The sequence below is a fragment of the Hemicordylus capensis genome, chromosome 2, assembly GCF_027244095.1.
Source record: "Hemicordylus capensis ecotype Gifberg chromosome 2, rHemCap1.1.pri, whole genome shotgun sequence".
NCBI classification, from domain to species: domain Eukaryota; kingdom Metazoa; phylum Chordata; class Lepidosauria; order Squamata; family Cordylidae; genus Hemicordylus; species Hemicordylus capensis.
The window spans coordinates 232,696,532-232,720,172 of NC_069658.1; the positions used below are offsets into that span (position 1 = coordinate 232,696,532).

Consider the following 23,641-nt stretch of genomic DNA (forward strand, 5'->3'; position numbering starts at 1 on the left):
CCGCTGATTAGTTGAAATGACAGGCCATAAATTAACGAAGGAGCCAAAATTCATTCATTTTCAAAAATACATTTCAAGGAGACAATGTATTGAAAGCCGATGTAGATCACATCTCCTTACAGCAGCAAGAATTTGTATTGCAGAAAGGTGGAAGACACCACACACCACACCACCACCTAGGCTAGACTGGTAAAACATCTATATTGGGAACATCATATTTCCATTAAACTTACATATTACAAACATTCCAGGGATAAGGATCAGGCCCATCCTTTGGAGGTGGGGGTGGGAATTGGGGCCAGCGCCCTAAGACCCACTCAAGCCATCACCCCTCCCGTACCTAGGGCACTCCTGGCTGCTCAGAAGGACCAGCGGTGGGCAGTGCAGAGATTGCTGCCTGGAGTCTCCCCACTGCAGCCAGCTCCAAAACATGGCTTTCACTGCAGCAGCTGTACTGACCCAGCGCAGAGCACAGCACAGTCAGAGACATAGGAAGCTGCCATATACTGAGTCAGACCATAGGTCCATCTAGCTCAGTATTGTCTGCACAGACTGGCAGCGGCTTCTCCCAGGTTGCAGGCAGGAATCTCTCTCAGCTCTATCTTGGAGAAGCCAGGGAGGGAACTTGGAACCTTCTGCTCTTCCCAGAGTGGCTCCATCCCGTAAGGGGAATATCTTAGTGCTCACACATCAAGTCTCTCATTCATATGCAACCAGGGCAGACCCTGCTTAGCTTAGGGGACAAGTCATGTTTGCTACCACAAGACCAGCTCTCCTTCCTAAGGAGACACAATTGTGCACAGCCAAACACAGTGCGCCAGAGGGGCCTGGCTGGGTCAGAGCACAGCGACTGCTGTGGGAGCCATGCTCCAGGGCAAGCCATAGTGTGGAGACTCTGCAAAGCCCTCTGCTAGCCCCTCTGAGCAGCTGCAAGTGCCTGCATATGGGGGGGGATGAGGGCAGGGGGCACTTCAAATTCTGAATGACCCATTCAGCATGTCCCACCCCAACCCCAAGGGCAAGCCCCAATGAGGATACTGTACATTTGTCCCTAGATGGATGTTCTCTCAAGAACTCCTATGAATCATTCCTGATGATCTGTTCTTTGTTGAAGTGGATGTTGAATGTGATTATTTAAAAAATATTACAACAAAATGTGAAACAAAAAAGAAAAATGGTAAAAATAATTCATTCCAGAATCATTCCATTTAAAATAATGGCACACTGCTAATCAGTCTCAATACTGTTGCATCTCATTTGAAAGATAAGCCCAAACTGGAGCTAGGCCAGAGGCAGGATTAGGCGGGGTGTCCAGGGCTGGCAGTGGCTCTCAGGAGGTACAGTTAACAGCAAGTCATCGATTCTCTTGGCTTCCATCTCAGATGATGCTTAAGAAAAATCCAAAACAACAGAGTGCAAGGTTATTAGCCAGCATCATGGATGTCTCAGTGTGGGGGCATTAGATTCACTGAGCGCGGGGGACACAAAGGCCATCTAGTCCAGCCCCACAGGCCGAAGCCACCAGCCCGACACAACAAGGCACACACCAAAAATGTGCTACAAGCAGAGCTGAGGGTGACATTTAGAGGTCCAAGCACAGGGAACATGTGTGGGCCACCTCCAGCAGGGGCGTAGCGGGACCGCTGGCAGCCTGTGTATGGCCGCCGCGCAGCCCCGCTGACCCCGCGTCTGATGTCAGAAGCTGAGGCTAGCCACGCCCCTGTGTCGGCCAAAAGACTCTCAGTTGCTCTTTAACTGCCGAAGGGGCCGCATGACAGGGACGAGCCGCTCCAGGGCTCTGCAGGGAAGAGCTGCTCCAGGGCTGCGTTGCGAAGGCAGCGCCAGTCTTTTAGCTCCTGAAGGGGCCACGTGGCCCCTTCAGGCGCTAGTTAGGCTGGTGCTGCATTCACAGCACACAGCCAGGAGTGACTCTTCCCTGCCTTTGCAGGGAAGAGCCGCTCCTGGCTGGTGCTGCGAACGCAGCGCCAGCCTGTGTTTAGCTCCTGAAGGGGCCGCGCGGCCTTCGCTCGGGAGCCAAACTACCACCCCCGCATCTGACATCAGACGTGGGGGGCGTGTCAGGGCCGCTCCCGCGCCCCCTGATTGGTCACCGGCCCGGTTTCTTTGAACCCGTTGGCCCAATGGTGGCTCTGCCCCTGACCTCCAGCCTCAGAGGCACGATGCCTCTCATGCAGGGGAGCAACAGCAGGAGAGAGGGCATGCATATACCCCTTGCCTGTGAGCTCCACAAGGGCATCTAGTGGGCCACTTTGTAAAACAGGATGCTGGACTGGATGGGCCTTGTGCCTGATCCAGCAGGGCTGTTCTTATGTTCATCTAACCTGGATTGCTTAGCCCACCCGGACTTGCACGGATTTCAGCTTTCTTTTTTTAAAAGCTAAGCTCTAGCCCTTGTAGAAGTGGAGTTATGGAGCAAAATATGCAGTCACTATTCTCAGCTGCTGGACTTGGATTAAGAGAGGAAGCGCACAGGATGCTAACTGGGAGGGTTTCACTTTTACAAGTACAGTAATCCCCTGAGGAATGTTGCCTTGTTTGTTACCAGCAGGGGATCACTATTGGGCAGTTGAGAGGATAGCTTGCTTTTGATGTGAATCACTACCTGCCTACCAGGCTGTGTATTACAGTGTTTAAGGACTTGCTTGGCTTTACATTCAATGCATGCTTACTTAGAAGTAAGCACTGCTGGTTTCAATCAAATCTTCTCTAAAATAAGTGTGTACAGAATTGCAGCCTTAATTAAAAAGCTGTGCATTTTTGTTGTTGTTTTATTGCTGCTGTTAATATGTCAAGGAAAATGGCCAGGCAAAGATATCTTCCCCAACTATTGTTGGTAGATATTCAGAGCAAATACAGATCAACTGGAAAGTGCAGCTGCTAATGTGCATATGCAAAATTATTTTCAAGCCAACTTACAATAATATGCAAATTAGACACCCGGATTTGGAAAGCCAGAATATGGCAACTCTACACCAAATCAATAAAGGATTGCCTTCCTAAACAAACCTGAAGGGACTACACCAGTCAGTTTCACCAAAATGTGTGTGTGTGGGGGGGGGATGATACACTGTCAAAATTTTAATCAGACCATTCTGAAATTAGGAATTATTACACCTCATCAAGGAAACCATACATGCCAAGCTTCAAGTTATTAGCTCAACAGGAGTTATCTTTATAACAAAGCAATGCTGAGGTTTATAATGGCAGGGTTTTTCTCAGCCTAACTGGAAAGGCACTGCTGTACCCCTTTAATTCCTTGGGCTACAGGAGTCTCTTATAATACACAAATACAGTGGCACACCTAAGTAATTTTGACTGCCCCCGCCACAAGGCCTGCATTAGGTGGGGGGTCCTGCCACCACCCCACCCCTGCCCCGCCGAACTGCCAAAATGAACCTTAATTTTAGCCACCAATGTGCACGTCCAGAGGGGCGGGCGAGCTGAGCAAGCCTCCCCCACCCTGTGGCAGTGGCAGGCGGAGTGGCTTCTGGGCCTGCCCGTCTGGCCCAGTGGCCCTTGAAAACTGCGTGGCGCTCCAGCGGCCACGCCACCGAGGTCTGCTCAGCTCACCCCGCACACATGGGTGGCTAAAATTAAGGTAAATTTTGGCAGTTCAGTGCAGTGGGACGGGGTGGTGGCAGGAACCCCTCTGGAGGCACCCCTGGACCCTTGGAGCCCCCCGCCCCAAGCAAAGAGGCACCTTTTAACGTGGCGATTCTCTTTATTTAGCAGGGGGAGAGTAACTGGCCCTATCCACCTCCAGCACAGTACTTCCAGTGAATGTTGCTGGTGTCTGTCTTGTGTTTCTTTTTAGATTGTGAGCCCTTTGGGGACAGGGAGCCATCTTACTTACTTACTTATTTATTTCTCTCTCTGTGTAAACCGCTCTGAGCCATTTTTGGAAGGGCGGTATAGAAATCGAACGAACAGACAAATAAATATGCCTCTGCACAGATATGAAGAGTAGCCCAGTTGCTTTTCTAATGGGGCCCAGCTGTCCCAAATAACCATTACACGAGGCAGTCAAAGTCAGTGTTGCTGGCAGCAACTCTTCTGCAGACCCAGAGACAGCCTAGTGCCTAGACTTCTTCCCCACATGCACAGCAGGTCCGTCCACCTTTTCCACTTCCCATCCCTAGACTGCTGTGTGTGGGACTAACATTTCAAAGGAAAAGGAATTCCACTCACGCCCCCACCCTTTTTTAATTACACTCACTTGATGCTTCTGGGTAACGATTTCTTTTCTGCTTCTCTGCAAAAACAAAATCAGAGATTCAGAGCAGCAAGTGGCCTCTTCCCAAATCCCACTTCAGCAAAGCAGGGCTTTAGGACCCCAAACCTTTCTGGGCAGATGCTCCTCCGAGGAAGGAGGTCCTAGACCCAGACACATTCCATGCAACTGTTATTTCCAGAGTTAGGAAGTCTTAGCAGATATCAACCCACTAGGCCTGTTCATGTAGGAAAATGTTAGATCAGTTTTGTATGGCTCTCTAAAGGGAGTTCTCAGGTTTTTGCTCCCATGGGATTATGGCCAGCAGTAGGAGTTTCTGTTAGGAAAGTTCTCTGAGTCTCTTGGGACTGCACCATCCTGAGAAGCACACCCATGCAATGGGGACTTATGGGGATTACCCACAATCCCTTTGAGAGTTATATAGACATCTCTTTAGAGACAGAATAACGGCAGGAAGCTCATTTCACCTCTCCCCATCAGAAAATAATTGACACATGTCTACAAAGAACTGTGTGGCAGGAGCAACTAAAGCCACCCCTGACATCAGTGATGGAGGAAGGCAATTCCTGCTGGCCCCCTCTTGTGAGAAGTGACTATCCAGGCAGTATTCATACCATACTGTAACCAAGCTTAAGTGCATGTTCATGAAATCAGTGCATGGTCTTGCCCCATTTATCATGGCTTGGGGTGAGCAGCAAAGTGGCTTCTCAGCCTCAGCCACCCAGCTCCAACAGATGGAATAAGTAACACAGCACAGGGGTGTTGCTGGGTATGTAAGAGATCTGGGCACACAGGACATGGCTCAGGCCCACAGACTCCTCCATTTTGATAATTAAAGATTTCCATGTTCTCTAAAGGAATCCCTTCAAACGTCGGGAGTGTTTTGGCCAGGGGCACTGCTAGGTCCTAACTGTGGGAAGTGAAGGACTATGCGCTGTCTCTTGTCTCAGTGACATAAGGGGACAGACTAGTGAGTCAGAGGGCTAGAGGGTCAAGACATTGGTCCTCTACTGCTCTGACACTATTCCTTCGATATGTAGATTACTAATCTCAGGGACTTCCTTCCTGCCTGCCTTGTCACTTCATCTCTTCCCTCCTTCCCTTCCTTCTACCTTGCAACATGCAAGCTCCTCTCCCCTGCACCATGTGTGCAGAGATGCAGAATCCATCTGCATCCAGCTAGATAGAGATTCTATCTCTTCACTTTCCTATCTAGAATGGAGTTCGCTAATAAATACCACTTATATTGATTTGAAACTATGAACTGGCTCCAAGTTACTTTACTCTCAGCATACATGCATGCCTAACTAAATTCCGTTGTGGTGTGCCTCTGTGCACTCTGCTATAATGAAAAAGGTTTCTCCTACTAGAGAGAATTCCCAACACTAACAGAAATAGGTCCTTGGCCCACAGTACTTGCTTTATTTTAAAAATACCACCCGCCAGCAACTCACTGCATGATGTCTGGCAGGTGGGAACATTCTGTGCATTAGTATATCTCACCCCTGGAACTTTGTACACTTTCTTCTGGTGCCAATCTCTTAACACAGAGGAGTTTTGGTGGGTTCCCCACCTTTTGAGGTGTTGCAGGGGGACAGGTGGGTAGGAGGGTGAGGGGTCCCTATACTGAAAGAGTCAGATGCCAGTACAATCACCTTCCCCTCCCCTTTGTACACAAATATTTATTTAAAATATTTCTATCCCACCCCTTTGAACCAAATTTGCTACAGCTGTAGGGACATATAGGGGAACCTCCATGGTGTAATTTGTAATGATGTCATCCACTGTTTCAAGATGGCAGACGCAGGAACGTTTGAGGTGCAAGAGGGCCAACTTGTGCACTGCCTCATTTGTCCTCTAGTTTGAACCAATTTTGAACCAATTTGAACCAAATTTGCTACAGTAGTAGTGAGTGACACACATGTACACCTCAACAGTGTGGTTTGTGGTGTCATGCACCCCAATTCAAGATAGTGGACAAGTGAACATTTGAGGCGCAATTGGGCTAACTTGAGAACTGCCTAACTGATTTGAACCAAATTTGCTACAGATGTAGGGACACATAGGGACGGCTCAAGGGTGTAGTTTGTAATGATGTCATCCACCCTGATTCAAGATGTTGGACACATGTACATTTGAGGTGCACGTGGGTTAACTTTTGAACTGCCTAACCAGTATGGACCAGATTTAGTCCAGTTTTAGGGATAGTGAAACGAAAGTAGGCAGATTAGTTCTTACTAGAAATTTTTCTTTTTTTAAGCTGTGGCAGGGAGCGTGGAGAAATTCTTCTGGGAGGGCATTCCAAAGGTCCAGGGCCAGAACCAAAAAAGATTCTTATACACTGCCAACCTAATCTCCATTAGTCGTGGGGCTATGAGCAAGACCCGAGATGCCAAATGGAGGGCCTCGATAGATTTATATAGGTGGATATATACAGCTACCCTGCTCCCAAGTCGTATAGGGCTTTAAAGGTCAAGCACTTCAAATCTGGCCCAGAAATACAAAGGAAAAGGGTGAGTAACACATGTCCAGTGTTAGCAATGCTGATGCTTACTTGACAGGGTAAGTGCCATGAGTTTTTGTGGGTTCTGTTGGCCACTTCTAGGAAGCCTGTGCCATTCCCAGCATTTTCTCAATGACTGTAGCACGCGCACACAGAGTTTACTTACTGATATAGATTAAGAAGATTCCAGCCCCGAGGAGGATGGCGGCAACAATGGCTACCCACTTGGTTCCCAAAGGCCTCATCTGGAACCCAGATTCTGAAATGGGAGGAGGGAGAAAAAACTTTCTTGCTCAGAAGAAAGAGATCTACACCCACAGGAGGCACATTCTCACCAAATGCACCCTTTAATATTGTCAGGATGAGAATGAGGATATCTCCTTCAGATCTTAACCCAAAAGCAGATTCGTAGCACAACCAGTTGGCGTCCACAGCTGAGCAGACAAGTTTTCAAGAATCCCTATAAAGCTACCATAGTGGAAGGCTATGAAAATAATTGATCCCCTTTTCTGATATCAGTGAGGGTGAAACAGTGTAGCCTTCTCTACAATGGCCCAGATACTAAGCGATTATCTCCCCATGGAAGCCCACCAGAGTCAAACACTGCAGGAAGCTAACGTAGTGTGTGTGGAGTGGGGGGTGGGTTGTTTTTATTTTGTTATGGGGGAAAAAAACTTATTTATTTAACATATTTCTATATATTTGATTTATATACCGCCCTTCCTAGAGTGTATCAGGAATGAAATAGAAGCAGATTAAAACTGAAACCAAATATCATTAAAAGCCAGGCTAAAAATATGGGGTTTTAAGGCTCTCCTGAAGGCCTCCAGGGAAGACAATCCTCTTCTATCCATGGAGAGAGTATTCCACAATCATGCTTTGCACCCAAAAGCACAAACAAGTTCTTGCAAGCAGTCTTTACTGAAGCTAGTGATGCTGCTGAGCATAGGCTCTCGTTTGATCCATCATCTTCCTCCCTAGGTGGAAATGTCCACCCCAGAGTCTCTCACCTGCCACTGACCACAAAAGAACCAGCCCTCCTTCCCTGCAGTTTCTTACCAGGTCCTTCCCAGGCCATGGTCAGAGGCTCCTGCAGGGCATCGTGTTCCACGTGGCACTGATAGCAGTCCCTCTCCTTGGGGTCAACCTCAGTACTGAGCCAGGTGTAGTATGTCCCATCTGAGTTGGGGACAACACCCCCATGAAGTGTTTCATGCTCCCAGACTTCTCTGTCCTTCAGCCACATGGCATCAATCTCTCTGGGATAAAAACCATGGACCCGACAGGTGAGGATTTCCAGGCTGGCATTGTCCATCTTGCGTGTCACCTTCACTATTGGGGACTCTGAAAATAGGAACATTGACCCAATTTAAGACAGCTTCTTTCCACTGGGAGGTTGTTGTGAAGAAGGAAAGACTTCTTCAGCCCAAATATCAGAATGAGGGTAGAGATTCCTCCAAATGATGCTGGAATACTGTTCATATGGGGAACTTCTATTCCTGAAGTTTTTGTAACTTTCTGCCATGAAACAAGCTGCTTATAGGACTTCAGTTTTTAGCAGTTTTTAATTCACCACCACAAAATCATTAAAAGTCAATGGATGCACCCAAAATGCACAGATTCCTCCCATCCTGTACTAAATAGATGTCAAATTTCAGGGCCCTCTTCCCAGCCACTCCCATCTTAAGGATTCCTTTCCTATTTTCCCATTGAACACTGTGGGTCAATGGGGAAATGAGTCTTCTGGATGTTTGTTAAGTCGCACTTAATGGTTTAGAGAGTACTATTAGAGTACTATCATGGCTTAGTGCCAACTGCCTGGCTGCTCATACATAAGAATTTTTTAAAAAATCAACAGATTGACCGATTTGCTTCAAATTAACACAGACTCCTCTCATCCTGTCCTATGCCCAACAATTCCGGAAATATAAAATGAAGAGCAGAAAAGTGGTGTGCTATTCCCCTTTCACATGAAAACAAAGGGCAGATTCCTTCACATGAGGGTGGATGAATGACTTAAGTGGGGGCTTAAGTCCCTGACGTTTTTGGAACTTTCTGCCAGGAAATAAGCCATCTATAGGGCTCTATTTCCCCCCCCCCAATCATTAGACGTCAGATGATGCACCAATTTACTTCAAATTAAACACACAACATCCTGTCATCAGGTACTACATGTATGCCCAGTTTCTGAGCCCTCTGCCCGACCCTTCCTGATTTTTTTCTTTTTCTGTTTTCCCTTTGACCTTTATGTCAAATATTTCCAATTTTTATCAGATCTGTGATTGGACATTCAATCACAATCCAATATTTGATACCCTTAGGTGTCCCTAAATCCAATTCCAATTCTTATCATCTGATTTCAATTCATATATTGGATCAGATCTGATATTTTCCAGGCTGCACAGGCCTACTATCCAAGCATTTGCTTTGCCATTTCCATTGTCTGTAAACTCTGCACACAGTAGGTATATTGAGCTCACAGAGCAGCCGTGTCCCAGAACTCCAGCAGAATGGCTTGATCTCTTTAAAATGAAATTTCTTTAATTTTTAGTTAATAAATTAAACTCTTTATATGTTTCTACCATCACTTTGGCTTGTGCTGGGAAGTGTTCTCTTCTGCCTTATCTTCTCTGCCGCTTAGGTCATTTTGCTATGGAAGATCTCTGGGATACATTTTTGAGGATTACCCCTTTGGGGATAAAGGGGTTCTGTATTAACGCTCTGGACTCTTCCACAGGAGCTCTGAAGGTCCAGACTGTGGTTTTTAAGGTCCCAGGCCATGCAGCTAGGTGGTGGCAGTGAAAACCCCTTTTTGGAGAGGGTGACTGGGGCTCCTAGGTCAGAAAGTCAGAGTCTGACAAACTCTAGGTTGCTTCCTCTTCCTCTAGTTGTAATTTAACAATAGGAAGAGGCTTCCCATGACTCATCCATTGAGTCCTTCAGGGTATTAGGGCTAATATCACCAGGGCCTTTCTCAGACAGCTGACTTTACAGCAGGATTAAGAGAGATGAAGCACTGCGAGTTATGAGGCATAGCGGATATTTTGAATTTGACCCAACTCAATTTGAATTTGACCCAACTCAAAAAGTGGAATTTCTTTTAACCCAGACAACAATTGGACTAAACTCCAATGCACAATTAAAAACCTGAATCATGTACGGAGTGCTCCCCGATAGCTCACAGGGACTTAGAAGTAAGTTCAGATGATATATGAATGCACACCTGCCCTTCCAAAGTAAAATTGCCATTTGAGAATGGCCCAGGTCCCAGTAGTTGAATTGGTTTAGAATCTGCACAAGTGGTTAATGTCTTATTTATTTTTTTGGCTAGTCACCAACAGCTCAAACCCTATCAACATATATGTGAAATTATGGCCTTTTGCCTTACTGTGCATCACTTTACAATGAACCTCATTTGCCTTTTTGTTGCCCATTTATCAAGTCTGGAGAGCTCCTTTTGTAGCACTGTGTAATCCATGTTGGTTTTCATCACCCTAAATAATTTGGTGTAATTCACGAAGTTGATTACTTCACGGTTCAACTCTAACTCTAGATCAATTAGAGGCAAGTGAAAAAGCATTAGTCCCAATACAGAAGTGTGGAAGATCCCACTTCTTACTTGCCTCCATTGTGAAAAGTCTCCATTTATCCCTACTCTGCTCCCCATTATTTAACCAGATACCCTTCCTGTTCTTTAACCAATTACCAGTCCACATAAGGAACTGTCCTCTTATCCCATGACTGTTAAATTTACTTTGAAGAACCTTTGGTGAGGAACTTTTTCAAAAAGATTATGGAAGTGCAAGAATACAGCATCAATCAGATAACTACCCATATGTATGTTGACAAGAGCTCTAGAAGGTTAGTGAGGACTGAGCTTTACAGAAGTCATGTTGAGTCTTTCCCACTACTACTACTACAGGTAAAGTGTGTAGTCGAGTCGATTTCGACTCCTGGCGCCCACAGAGCCCTGTGGTTTTCTTTGGTAGAATACAGGAGGGGTTTACCATTGCCTCCTCCTGCACAGTCTGAGATGATATCTTTCAGCATCTTTCTATATCGCTGCTGCCTGATATAGTACCAGCAGGGATTTGAACTGGCAACCTTCTGCTTATTAGTCAAGCATTTTCCCTGCTGCGCCACTTAGGGTGGCTACTACTACTACAACAACAAATATTTATATACTGCTTTTCAACAAAAAAAAATCTGAAGCAATTTACATAGAGAAATAATAAAAATAAATAAATAAGATGGATCTCTATCCCTAAAGAGCTCACAGTCCAAAAAGAAACATAAGACAGACACCAGCAACAGTCACTAGAGGGATTCTGTGCTGGCTTGGATAGAGCCAGTTGCTCTCCCCCTGCTAAATAAAGAGAATCACCATTTTTAAAAGGTGCCTCTTTGCCCAGTTAGCAGGGGATTCATGCCTCATGGGGGAAATGTTACCAGCCATTATTGCACCATCTCAATCAGCTGCATGTCTAGGATTAATGTAAAGGCTCGGGGGACTGTATGGAAGATGACGCACAACCCCTCCACCCCCATCCTCACCTCTCTTCGACAAAGCTTCCTTCCCATAGTCCCAGAATTCTTGCAGCAATTCAATGCATTCCTCCTCCATGAAGTGTTTCCTGTTCTGGTTGATAAGAGGCTCAGCCTCCCACTTGCTCTTGATCACTTGGGCCCCGATATCAGCCTCTGTCCAGGTGACACTCTCCGTGTCCAAGCTGATGAAGTCCCTCCCATCATAGGCATACCGATAATATCCTGTTTTGCGCCCATCTTCACTTACTTCACAGCCAAACAAGCGCTGCCAGGTGTGAAGCCCTGAAAGGAGACAAAAAAAGTGGGAGCCACAGAGGCAGAACAGGGTCGGATTCACAGACCCCTCCAACCACTACCCTGTTTTGTGCAGGGAAGGGCCTTTGCTTCCCTATCGCTCTTCTCTAGAATGAGAAAACTGATACTGAAAGGGGGGCATTGGAGGGAATTATTTCAATAAACTGAGCTGACACATCCCTATGGAAGGTGGAGCGACATCCCTGAGCTGGCTGGAGCATAGAGTAGGTAAGCTCTTTTTAAGAGACACACAGAGGTCTTGGAGCTTGCAAGCAGGCTTGTTAACAGGAGTAAGAGTGTTTTGTGAGGGTCTGGGGAAGAGAGAAAGAAAGGGTGAACTTGTGGGTGTTTTTTCCTCAACAGGTATGAGGCCCCACTGCTAGCTATGGAGGGTAACCCACTCTTGGGGGTTGTAACTTTTACCCCCAGATTAATTAACAGAGCACTAAAGAAGCTACCCACTCCAGTTACAGAGTAGTTGCAGAGTTTAGTTGTTGCAGCTATTTATAGAAGACACATGGAGAGTCTTGTAGAACTAAATACTAAGCATTTATTGGTGAAGTACACTTTGGATAGGAAAGACCTAGTCCTAATCTATATAACTACATAATGAATAGGTAAGGAGGGAGAGAGATGTTTCCATCTACTCTCTAAGAGGAAAGGAAGGATTGTAAGGCTCAACAGGAAATACCTGAATATCAGGGGTCATAGAGTAGAGACAGGTAGAACAGTTAGGGAGACCCTTCCTTACTCACTATCTCTACTCCCAATGCCCCTAGTAGTCATTAGGATAGTTGGTGCAAAAGGTTGATGCACTGCATCTCCATCTCCAACTGGAGGGTGCCCTACTGCCATGTGAGCAAGAATGGTCATCCCAGCTCCCATAGAATGAGGAGGAAGACACTCAGTCCTTCTGGACTGCGAGGAAACCAACTACCACCCTGACAAGTAGAGGGATGGAGCCATATGTGTGCACACCTGACAGATCATTGAGAGGGATGTGCTGCCTTTCTGGTGTGCACATCCAAAATGGGATGGAGAGGTTGCCAAGACTTGTCAAACCCACCTATCGACCTCTTCCTGCTGATCCAGTGGGAACCTACAATATCTCAGGAAGAAACCCAAAACCTATCTAATGAGTACCACGAGGAAAGGAGTAGGAAAGTGAAAGATTTGGGGGCACGAGTGGTGTTTGTTTCTTCCTTCCTGTGAAAGGTCAAGATGCACAAAGAAAATGCAGGATCCTGCAAGTAAACAGCTGGCTATAAAAATGTTGTTGTAGGAGTATTGGACTGTAGCCCACAATACCTACGTGAAGGGCTCCTGGAACTAGATGGGATGCACCTCAACGTGTTTGGCAGGAGCCTCATAAACTTCATCAGAAGAGCTTTAATTAAACTGAATCTGATGAAAGAGGGAGGAACATAGGAAGCTGCCTTCTACCGAGTTGGACCATTGATCCATCTAGCTCCGTATTGTCTATTCTACACAGACTGGCAGCAGCTTCTCCAAGGTTGCAAGCAGGAGTCTCGTATCTTGAACTTTTAACCTTCTGCATGCAAGCATGCAGATCAGGGGCGTAGCAAGGTTGGAATGGGCCCAGAGACAAGATTTTAAAATGGGCCCCCCCCCACTCAAAGTCCAGGGCCTCCGCACACCCCAGGCCCCCAAGGATTTAAGTCTGATATTCCAAAATAAGTATGCTGCCTGCAAATACATTTCACTGAATACACACACGCACACGTCACAATATATAGTGATATACATTGAGTACTATACATTTGTTTTACTTTTAATGCCTAGAACACACTAGAAAGATGAATGATTAAAATGGATCCCTCGCTGCAGATTAGCAAAGGAGACTTTCAACCATGCAGGGTGAGCCTATGTTTGTTTTCTCAGAATTCTGAACAAATTCAGTCAAGTTCGATTCCAGGAGGTTTTTCACAGGAGGCTTTTAAAGCCCTTTAACACACATCTCCTCTGGAATAGAGGTGCTGCATTCACATGTTGGCCAGATTTACCCTGAAGTCCCTGCAAGTTATTGGGGAGCAGTTCACACACAAGAAAAATAAAATAAAATAAAAGCACAAGCCATGCTTCACAGTTCTCACTCAGACCTTCTGGGTTGCAAAACAACTTGAACATAAGTGCATTTATAAATGAATGAATGAATGAATGAATAAAATAAATATAACACTGTTTCTTCCAGAAGTTTTTGTAATTTTCTGCCATGAAACAAGCCACTTATAGGCCTTTTTAGATAGTTTTTTTTAAGCCAGCAAATTTTCCAAGCTGTTTCAAAATAAATATTCAGAGACTTCTCAGTCCCTCCCCCCCCATATCCAAGCCCTATGGCAAGCAGATGCCTATATATGGGGGGTGGGGAAGGAAGGTAACCACAAAAAGGAGTTCACACTCTACCTGGCAGCAAGGGGTCTTCTGCTGCAGAGACCAGTGGTGGCCACTCTGGCTGCCTCCTCCTTCCTGGCTGGCTTGGGCCCTACTCGAGTTCAGGCTTCACAGAGGCCTACACCAGACCTCCGTGGAAGCCCCGCCCACCCGCCGATCAGCTGAGAGGCGGGAGAAAAGGAGCTCTTTGCAGCTCTGCTGCTCGATTGCCGGCCAGGAGAACAAGCTGGAGAGATGGCGAACAGGGCAAGTGGCTGAGGGGCCTTGGGGCTGGGCAGGGGGCAAGGGGGAGTCACATGAGGTGCCTCTGGGGGGCCCCTCCAGGCAGTGGGGCCCCCAGACAACTGTCTCCCCTTGCCCGATCGTTGTTACGCGCCTGATGCAGATCGATGCTCTTCCCAGAGTGGCCCCATCCCCTAAAGTGAATATCTTACAGTGCTCACACATGTAGTCTCCCATTCAAATGCAAGCCAGAGAAGACTCTGCTTAGCAAAGGGAACAATTCATGCTTACTACCACAAGTCCAACTCTCCTCCACGCCAAAATACCTAGTACCGAGAACAAAACCAAGAACTAGGGACAAGACTGCCATGCCCGCTTTGTAATTGCCTCTCCCTTCTCTTGGCCCTGGAAGAGGAGTGTCTATGGTTTTCCGATCCTCCACTCACCTCTGCTCTGGTTGTAGCATTCCTGTAGGGTAGCCAGGTCCCTCCAAAACCTCTTCTCAGAGTCCTGGATTCTCCATGTGATCCAGTCCCAGAAGTCGCCATGCCCTTCTATCTTCAGCCAGGCCATTTCAGGCAGACACAACCTCCTGTTGCTATCATAGTGACCAATTAACTGGTCATCCAAAAACCCCACCACAAAGAACTTCGGCATGTCCTCGATGGGCAGTGACACCAGTGTGTAAAGCACACGCAGGGAATGTGAAGAGGAACCTGCCAGGGAGGGAGAGATGTAGAATTATGCTAGCTTTGTGATAGTAGTGATGCATAAAGTACTTGGCTAACTCGCAAGTTTATAAAGATCCAGAAATAAGAAACAATATATTAATTTGTAACAGTGAAATACTTGGCTGAATGTAAGCTTATAATGATCTAGAGATAAGAAACAATATACTAATTTGTAATAGCTCATTTCTGTAACCCTATGAGCCATGTGATCTTGACAAATTAAGAAACTTAGGTAGTGCTTACAAACAGTATGTATGGAGAAACTAGTGTTTTTAAGCCCGTTGGATAATGGGCGCTAGTGGAGCGGTGTGCTCCGGACCCCCACCGCCATTCCCCCTCCCGCCACCCACCGCTGCCCGCGGCTCCGGCCGGGCCCGGAAGCGGCCACCCCGAAGAAGCTGGGTAAGCGGCGGCGCGGCCAGGCCTCGGCCATGGCTCCGCCGCGCTGCGTCCTCTGGCCGAGGCTTCGCCGCCGCTTCGGCCAGTGTCCCCCGCCGCCGCTTACCCGGCTTCTTCGGGGCGGCTTCTTCTGGCCACCCAAGATGGCCGCCGGGTGCTGGCGGTCGTGTCTCCCTGCTCTGTTCTGGGCATGCGCTTTGTGCATGCCCAGAACAGGCCAGGGAGGCACGGACACACGCTTGGTGTCCATCCACGGACGGACACCAAGCGTTTTATTAGAGAGGATGCATGAGTGAGCAACATCAAGTGTGCTCCAGCCCCACTCTCTCTCGAACACGAACAATGTTGGGAAAGATGTCAAAGGCCTGAAGAATCGGAGAAAACTGGGGAGAACTGCCAAAGACATTGTAAAGGAGAAAGAACTGGGAATAGAACAAAAAGATAAGATGAGTACATCTTGTGATCATGGAAATGGAAGTGGACTGCAGATGTACCAGCCAGAGTGGAAACATCCCTTTGTAAGTCAGGCAGGAAACCAGAAGATCCCTGAGAAGCATCACCACCCAGAGTGAGGCCTCCACGCTTCTTCCAACACCCCTTTCAAAGACTGATCATCTTTGGAGTGGGGCTGGTGAGTATGAGAGTGTGTGTGTGTGTGTGTGTGTGTGTGTGTGTGTGTGTGTGTGTGAATTAGGAGCTAGCTTGCTGTTTGACTATAATAAACATGAATCATCGATTGACTAAAACCAGCTGGTGTCTGTGTCTGTTTTCCTGGGGCTACCTTGTTGTTGGGCCGTGCAGTGCTAGAGGACTTAAAGTAAATAAAGGGTCCCACAGAGAGACACAGTGAGGAGGGCTGAAGCCAAGGGTGCTCCACACACTCCATTCCCATGATCATGCCTCACCATAGAGACAGAAGGTGGGTCCTTCGCAATACCATTCACAGAATAATAGAATTTTAGAGTTGGAAGGGAGCTGGAGGTTTTACGCACAGCAGTTTTACCGCAAGCTTTTTGCTTTTAGCTCACATCTCCTCCGGAATGGAGGGTGCAAGTGCACATATCGGCCAGATTTTCCCCAAATTCCCTGCGAGTTATCGGGGAGCAGTCCACACATGCAATTCGGGTTTTCCACTGCACCCGAGTGTATCAATGACAGGACAGGTCTATCAAGGGCTACTAGTCTGGTGGCTGTGAACCATCTCCAGCCTCAGAGGTACGATGCCTCTCAATGCAAGTTGCAGAGGAGCAACAACAGGAGAGAGGACGTGATACATACTCTTTGCGGTAGGTCAGAACTTAAGAAGACGTTTCGATCCACCTGTTCTGGATGGAGCTACACTCCCCCTGAAAGAACAGGTACATAGTCCGAGAGTACTTCTGGACCCAAACCTCTCCCTGATATCTCAGGTGGAGGCAGTGGCCAGGAGTGCTTTTTATCAGCTTCAGCTGATATGCCAGCTACATCCATTTCTCCAGATAAATGATCTTAGAACAGTGGTATGCTGGTAACAACAACTACTACAACAACAAATATTCATATACCGCTTTTCAACAAAAGTTTACAAAACAGTTTTTACAGAGAAATAATAAATAAATAAGATGGATCCAGGCTTGGCTATTGCAATGTGCTCTATGTTAGGCTGCCTTTGTGTGCAGTCTGGAAACTGCAGCTGATACAGAATGTGGCAGCCAGGCTGGTCTCCAGGGACACCCAAAGAGACCACATTACTCCTACTTTAAAAGATCTATACTGGCTGCCAGTTAGTTTCCAGGCAAAATACAAAGTGCTGGTAATACCTATAGAGCCCTGAATGGCTGGGGCCCAGGGCATTTAAGAGACTGCCTTCTTCTTCATGGATCCCGCCTCATATTAAGATAACCAGGAGAGGTCCATTTACAGTTACCACCAGTTAGGTGTTTGGTGTTGACCTAAAACCAGGCCTTCTCTAAGGTTGCCCCAGTGTTCTGGGACACGCTCCCAAATGAAATCAGAATATCCCCATCACTGGCTTTTAAAAAATGACTTTGAAAACTTATCTATTTTAACAGGCTTTTAATTTGTAATGTTTTAGCCCTTACGTTTTAAGGGCTACTTTGATTTGTTTTATATGATTTTAGCTTTTAATTGTTGTGTTTTAATTGTAAACCGCCCAGATATTTTATATTGGGCAGTATATAAATGTGATATCAATATATTTATTTATATTTATGTAAACCACTTTGGGAAAGATATAGAAATATTCATCGCCGTATGATCAATAAATAAATAGGTTGTTACTCTGTCAAATGTCAGTACCAAGGGCAAGCTTTTCTGATGAGTTATGTTATATGATGTGATAGACTGGAATGTTTTCAATACCTGTTCATATTTCAATACCAGAGGTGCACCGAGATAATTTTGAAGCCTGGACCTAAAGGCCTTTGGAGGCACCCCCATGCCTGCTAGAGATGTTAAGCATTATCTCTCTACACCAGGCCTGCTCAACATAGCTCCCCCCAGCTGTTTTTGGACTACAACTCCCATAACTCCGAGCCACAGTGACCAATAGCCAGGGATTATGGGAGTTGTAGGCCAACACCTGCAGGAGGGCCAAAGTTGAGCAGCTCGGCTACACACACACACACACACACACACACACCGTGACACATGCATGTGTCCACACTCCAAACCCCCCCCATCTGTAAAGCACCCGGCACAGGTAATAATTACACTCAGTTGCCTAGTGCAGTGTGGGCCAGCAGCAACCACACCACTCAGGACAGACTAAGAGGATTTGGGGGTGTGGGTGAGGGTGTGTGTGGAGGCCCTGGACTTTGGCCCAGGGGCAAGAAAGCAACACTGTTCAATACCAAGGTAAGTTTTTCTGGTCCTGCTCCATGCAGGGAATCCAGAACTCAAGCACTGCTAAGAGAAAGTTATCCAGCTTCTCCCTGAAGACCAGGCACAAGAGAGAGGGTCTGCCTGCATGGACTAGATGGGTGGATTTCCCCCATAAAGAGAACAGGGTCACTTCACAGCACTTGTTGATTCTGGCTTGCAGCAAGCCTCCAGAGCCTTTGAAGATTTATTTATTTATTAAGATTATGAGCCTTTGGGGGACAAGGAGCCATTTTCTTTCTATCTATGTAAACTGCTTTGGGAAATATTTGTCATATTCCTATCCATGGAAGAGCTGCAAATTTGCAAGTCTTGGCAGTAATCTAGTGCAGACCATGCAGGCAGCTGCTTGCCTGATAAGCTATCACTTTCCCTGCAGCCATAGCTGACAAAAAAGAAAAAAGAAAAAAGTCAACAGATCAGCTGATAGGAACTCCTCCCTCTCTCTCATACACAAATACAGAGAGAGAGAGGGAGAGAGAGTGGGTGTTGTATGTGGTGGGGGAGGGGCATTGAAATGGATTAAACCAGGGTTTAATAACCTTGGGCCCCCAGATGTTGTTGGACTACAACTCCCATCATCATCAGGCATGGCTGGGTGTGATGGGAGTTGTAGTCCAACAACATCTGGGGGCCCAAGGTTAAGAAACCCTGGATTAAACCACACTACAGCATTGGAAGAGGAAAATAAAAGCTTTCCAGTTTCCTGATGGAAATTTTTTTGGTCCCCCCATCAATATACATTCTTCTTTAAGCATTCATACCCAAGCTTTGGCGTGTGTGTGGGGGGGGGGACAAGAAAAGCAGATGGAAGACTTATATTGGACCCCAAGATTTTTTTTTCTAACTTAAAATGCAGATTTTTTTTTTTCTATCTATGTAAACTGCTTTGGGAATATTTGTCATATTCATATCCATGGAAGAGCTGCAAATTTGCAAGTCTTGGCAGTAATCTAGTGCAGACCATGCAGGCAGCTGCTTGCCTGATAAGCTATCACTTTACCTGCAGCTGCAGCTGACCAAAAAAGAAAAGAAAAAAGTCAACAGATCTGCTGATAGGAACTCCTTACTCTCTCTAATACACAAATACAGAGAGAGGGGGAGAGAGAGTGGTTCTATGTGGCGGGGGAGGGAGGCATTGAAATGGATTAAACCAGGGTTTAATAACCTTGGGCCTCCAGATGTTGTTGGACTACAACTCGCATCATCCTCAGCCATGGCTGGGGGTGATGGGAGTTGTAGTCCAACAACATCTGGGGGCCCAAGGTTAAGAAACCCTAGATTAAACTACACTACAGCACTGGAAGAGGAAGATAAAATCTTTCCACCAATTTCCTGATGGAAATTGTTTTGGTCCCCCCATCAATATACATTCTTCTTTAAGCATTCATACCCAAGCTTTGGCGTGTGTTTGTGGGGAAAACAGGAAAAGCAGATAGACAACTTATATTGGCTCCCCAGGCTTTTTGGTTTTTTTTTTTTACATAAAATGCAGATTTTTTAAAAAACAAAACATCGTAATATAGATGTCTCCTGCTGTCAGATCTGCTCTTATGGGTGGCAGCAGCAGCTGACTCAGCTCACAGTAATAAAAGTAGATGATAGCTTTTCTGCTATTTTTGCCATGGAGGGGCTAAGAGCACTTAAGGAGGGGGCTGTTCAGAGAGGGTGAAAGCCCCAGGCGTAGCGTACCATCATCCTAGCCAACCCACCTATCGTTGACTTCTTGTACAATTAATAATAATAATCCTCTATAATAAAGAGGTAGAGTGTGATCCCGTGCTGCCCGTGTCTTTTTCGGCAGTTCTGGGCATGCGCAGAGCGCATGCGCAGAACCACGGAAAAGGAAACGGCCGCCCAGGCACTGGCGGCCATGCTGGAAAGAGCGGCGGAGAAATAACGGGCTAAGGAGAAAGCAGAGATGGCAGCATGGAGAACGGCCAGGAGAGGCAGCCGCGAGGGGACTGGGAGGGCAGCGGGAGCAACGGAAAACAGCTGCCAAGACTTAGAGAGCGGCGACCGCAGAACGGACAACGGAGAAGGCAGAGACGGCAGCAGAGGGAACGGGAGGGCAGAGGCGGCCACGAGGGGACCAGAAAAACAAAAAAGCAAAAAATACAAGCAGCAGCGGCAGAGAGATTAAAAAGAGGAGACGAGACCGAGGAACACAAACTGGCGGCCATAGCGGGTCAGAGATAGAGAGCAGCGACGAGACCGGACCCGACCCGGCAGGAGAAGGGACCAGCCCTGACAAAGGAAACGTCAGCTTAGAAAAAAGAGCCCAGAAGAATTAAAGTAAAACGGTGCCTTGAACAGTCGTTTGCACTACCAGACGTTTGCACTAAGCACAATACCCCCTGCCTGCCAAAACACCCGTAAGACAACAGCAACCCCCCCTCCCCCAAAGCCCAAATCCATACCATAAGACTGAGGAGAATGTCCCAGATCAAACCAGCAGCAGCAAATTCAGTCTGACGGGAGTGCCCCAAAGAACTCTATCCCCTCACCTCTCAACTGAGGCTTTTGTGGAACAGCCCGAAGGAATTAAAGAAAAACGGTGCCTTGAGCACAAGTAAAAACCAGACGTTTGCACTAAGCACACGAGGGACAGTTGCTCTCCCCTTGCTAAACAAACGCGTTTGTTTTACTTAGAGCGTACACAGGGCTCTCAACCACTTTGAAAGGTGACCCTTTGCCCACCGAGTCGGGGACCGAGACCTGCTTCGCTTCAGCGCAGCAACGTGGCTGCTGCACGTGTCCTCAGGTTCTGCCCAGAAAGGCGATGCTGGAAGGCTCTTTCCTGTTTCTCTCGCAGCAACCTGCACAGCTGCCCCCCAAGATGTTACGGATAATAAGGCCACTGCCCTTATCAAATGTATACATTTGAATGCTGCATGCAAGTGTCACAAACCTACAGCTGCTGCCCTTTCTGTTCCATAACCTTTTGGTCCCTCACCTCTGTATCCATATGCAAGCAGTCCTCAACTTAAAAAAACCCGGCTGACAGACGTTGCTGACAAACAGCACCCCCCCCCCCCCAAAGCCCAAATCCATACCATAAGACTGAGGAGAATGTCCCAGATCAAACCAGCAGCAGCAAATTCAGTCTGATGGAGGAGGGAGTGCCCCAAATAACTCTATCCCCTCACCTCTCAACTGAGGCTTTTGTGGAGGGAAGTAGTGCTGCCCCCCTCCCATGTTTATTTTTGCTATGTTGCGTCGGTGTTTTTTTTTTGGGGGGGGGCTATTTTAAAAATTCTGTCCTGCATTTCTAAAAAGCTAAAGTAGTTATTTAGCAGACTTAAGTACAAAAAGTGCATGGTACAATGGGCAGGTCTGCATGGTCTGCCAAAAAGTAAGTTGGAGGGAAGCGGAGAAAGATACCTCTTCAGTATTACGTTCAAGGGACTGAGGGAGGAAGGCAAAGACAGACAGACAGATGAGAGAGAGAGAGAGAGAGAGAGAGAGAGAGAGAGAGAGAGAGAGGAGAGGGAGGAAAACAGGACAATAGAAAGATGGAAAGAAGGAAAAAAGGAAGGAGAGAAAAGAGAGAGAAGGGAAGGAAAAGGACAAAAGAAACAAGGAGGGAGGGAGGGAGGGAAAGTAGGAAAGAGAGAAGTAAGGAAAGAAGGAAGAAGAAAGAAAAAGGAGAAAGGAATGAGGGAGAAGGACAAAAAAAGACAGAGGGGAGGGCAAGCCCTTTAAAGAAAGAAAAGAGGAAAAGAGAAATAAAACAGAAAGATGGGAGTGAGAAGAGGTGGAAGAAAGGAAGGAAAGGAGAGAGAGGGAGAGAGCAGAAAGGAAGGAAAGGAAACAGAGGAAGAGGGAGAGAAAAGGAAGGAGTGAAAGAGAGAGAGAGAGAGAGAGAGAAAAGAAAAAAGGAAAGGAGGGTGAAAGGGAAAGGGAGAAGGAATAAAGGAAACAACAACAACAACAGGTCCTAGCGCCCATTATTTTAACGGGCTTAAAAATACTAGTAATAATAAAAAACCTTAAAAATACTAGTAATAATAAAAAACCTAATGGCTTCACGTTGTTTTCATCCCCCTGGGTCCAATCTCCCTGTTCAAAAACCTCTCTCCAGTGTTCCCTGTAAGAGGGATTCCCAGAGGTTGTTGACTACAACTCCCATAATCCCTAGCTTAAATGGCCTTTGGCTAGGGAATATGGGAGCTGTAGTCAGCAACCTCTTACAGGGAACACTGCCTCTCTCACCCATTCTTCCATCTGAAAATGCACAGACCCCTCATTTCTCTGATAGCTGAAACTCATTCCTAGCTGAGTCCAGCATTTTAAAAGTAAAACACACACACACAAAAACCCAAAAATCCTAGCCCTGGAGAGGCGTCCCTCCCTGCAAAGGGTCCCTTCCATCCAGCCCCATCTTCTTCTCCCCCTTGAAGCAGCTTCGCCCACGAAAGTCTCTCTCCCGCCTTGCTTGCTCCCGTGCAGCAAGTTCAGCTCGGACTACAAATCCCAGCCCACCCGCCTCTTCTGCCAATTTAACGCCCCCCCCCGCTTCTGTCGCTCACCAGAGGAGCCCCGCTCTTGCAGCACTAGCAGGACAGCTGCCCGCAGGTGCAAAAAGCACCAGTCCGGTAGACGCCTCATTTTGGATAGAGAAGCCAAGTAGAGGAAGGAGCCCCTTGTCGAGTATTTATTTGGAGAAATGTGGAGAAAGACAGTGGCTCAGGGCGGCATTGACCAATCGGAAAAGGTCGCCCACATTGCATTGGGCAGATCTCGCTAAGGCGGAACCCTTGAAAGTGAAAGTTCTTCACAGGGATGAGGCGCATTAAGAGAGCTTAATGCGCAGCAGCACGATAGCAGTGAGTAAAATAATCATTCTCCGATAGGGCGCCGAGAAGATCGTGTGTGAACTCTCAACAAAAGGGACAGGGAGGCGCTGTAGCCCAGTGGTAGTAGAGCACTGCAGGCAGGAAATGCCAGCCAGATGTCATAACAACCAAACTCCAGAAAACGGATCAGGATGGCAACGGAAGCTCAGTGGGAAGAGCGCCTGCTTTATATGCAGAGGGTGGTCCCAGGTTCAATCCCTGGCATAGGCTCTTTATGTCTCTTCCTGTGAAATCTGGGACTAGGTCCACCACTCTGTGCCAGTGACACCCACCCAGCTCAAGGAAATGATGAAGCTGCAACTATAACTGCAGCACAAGATACCATGTCATATTACCTAAATAGCACATCTTTTAAGGAGATGAAGGCAGTGCCGGCGCGTCCATTAAGGCGAACTAGGCAGTTGCCTAGGGCGCCAAAATGGAGGGGGCGCCGCGCTAGCCAGCCTGCCGCCCCCGCCACCCCCTCGCCACACATCCCCACCGCCGGTGATGGCAGCGGAGGCGACGCCTGTGCCGTCCCAGCGCTTCTCCCTCCCCGTCA

The 23,641-nt window shown here is 47.1% G+C and overlaps 1 protein-coding gene across 2 annotated transcripts; it reads right to left on the minus strand.

The window, feature by feature from the left end:
- Positions 1 to 31: 31 nt before the first annotated feature.
- On the minus strand, positions 32 to 22,889 carry LOC128347722 (major histocompatibility complex class I-related gene protein-like). Of its 2 annotated transcripts, XM_053302743.1 has the most exons (7): positions 22,774 to 22,889; positions 14,678 to 14,947; positions 11,310 to 11,585; positions 7,815 to 8,099; positions 6,922 to 7,014; positions 4,238 to 4,273; positions 32 to 1,388 (listed from the first exon to the last, which is right to left on the minus strand). In XM_053302743.1, exons 1-7 carry the CDS (start codon positions 22,850 to 22,852, stop codon positions 1,282 to 1,284), a joined length of 1,146 nt encoding a protein of 381 aa, XP_053158718.1. In that variant the 5' UTR covers positions 22,853 to 22,889; the 3' UTR covers positions 32 to 1,281. The 2 variants fall into 2 exon arrangements, with proteins under 2 accessions (XP_053158718.1, XP_053158720.1); XM_053302745.1 differs by lacking the exon at positions 4,238 to 4,273.
- Positions 22,890 to 23,641: the final 752 nt, after the last annotated feature.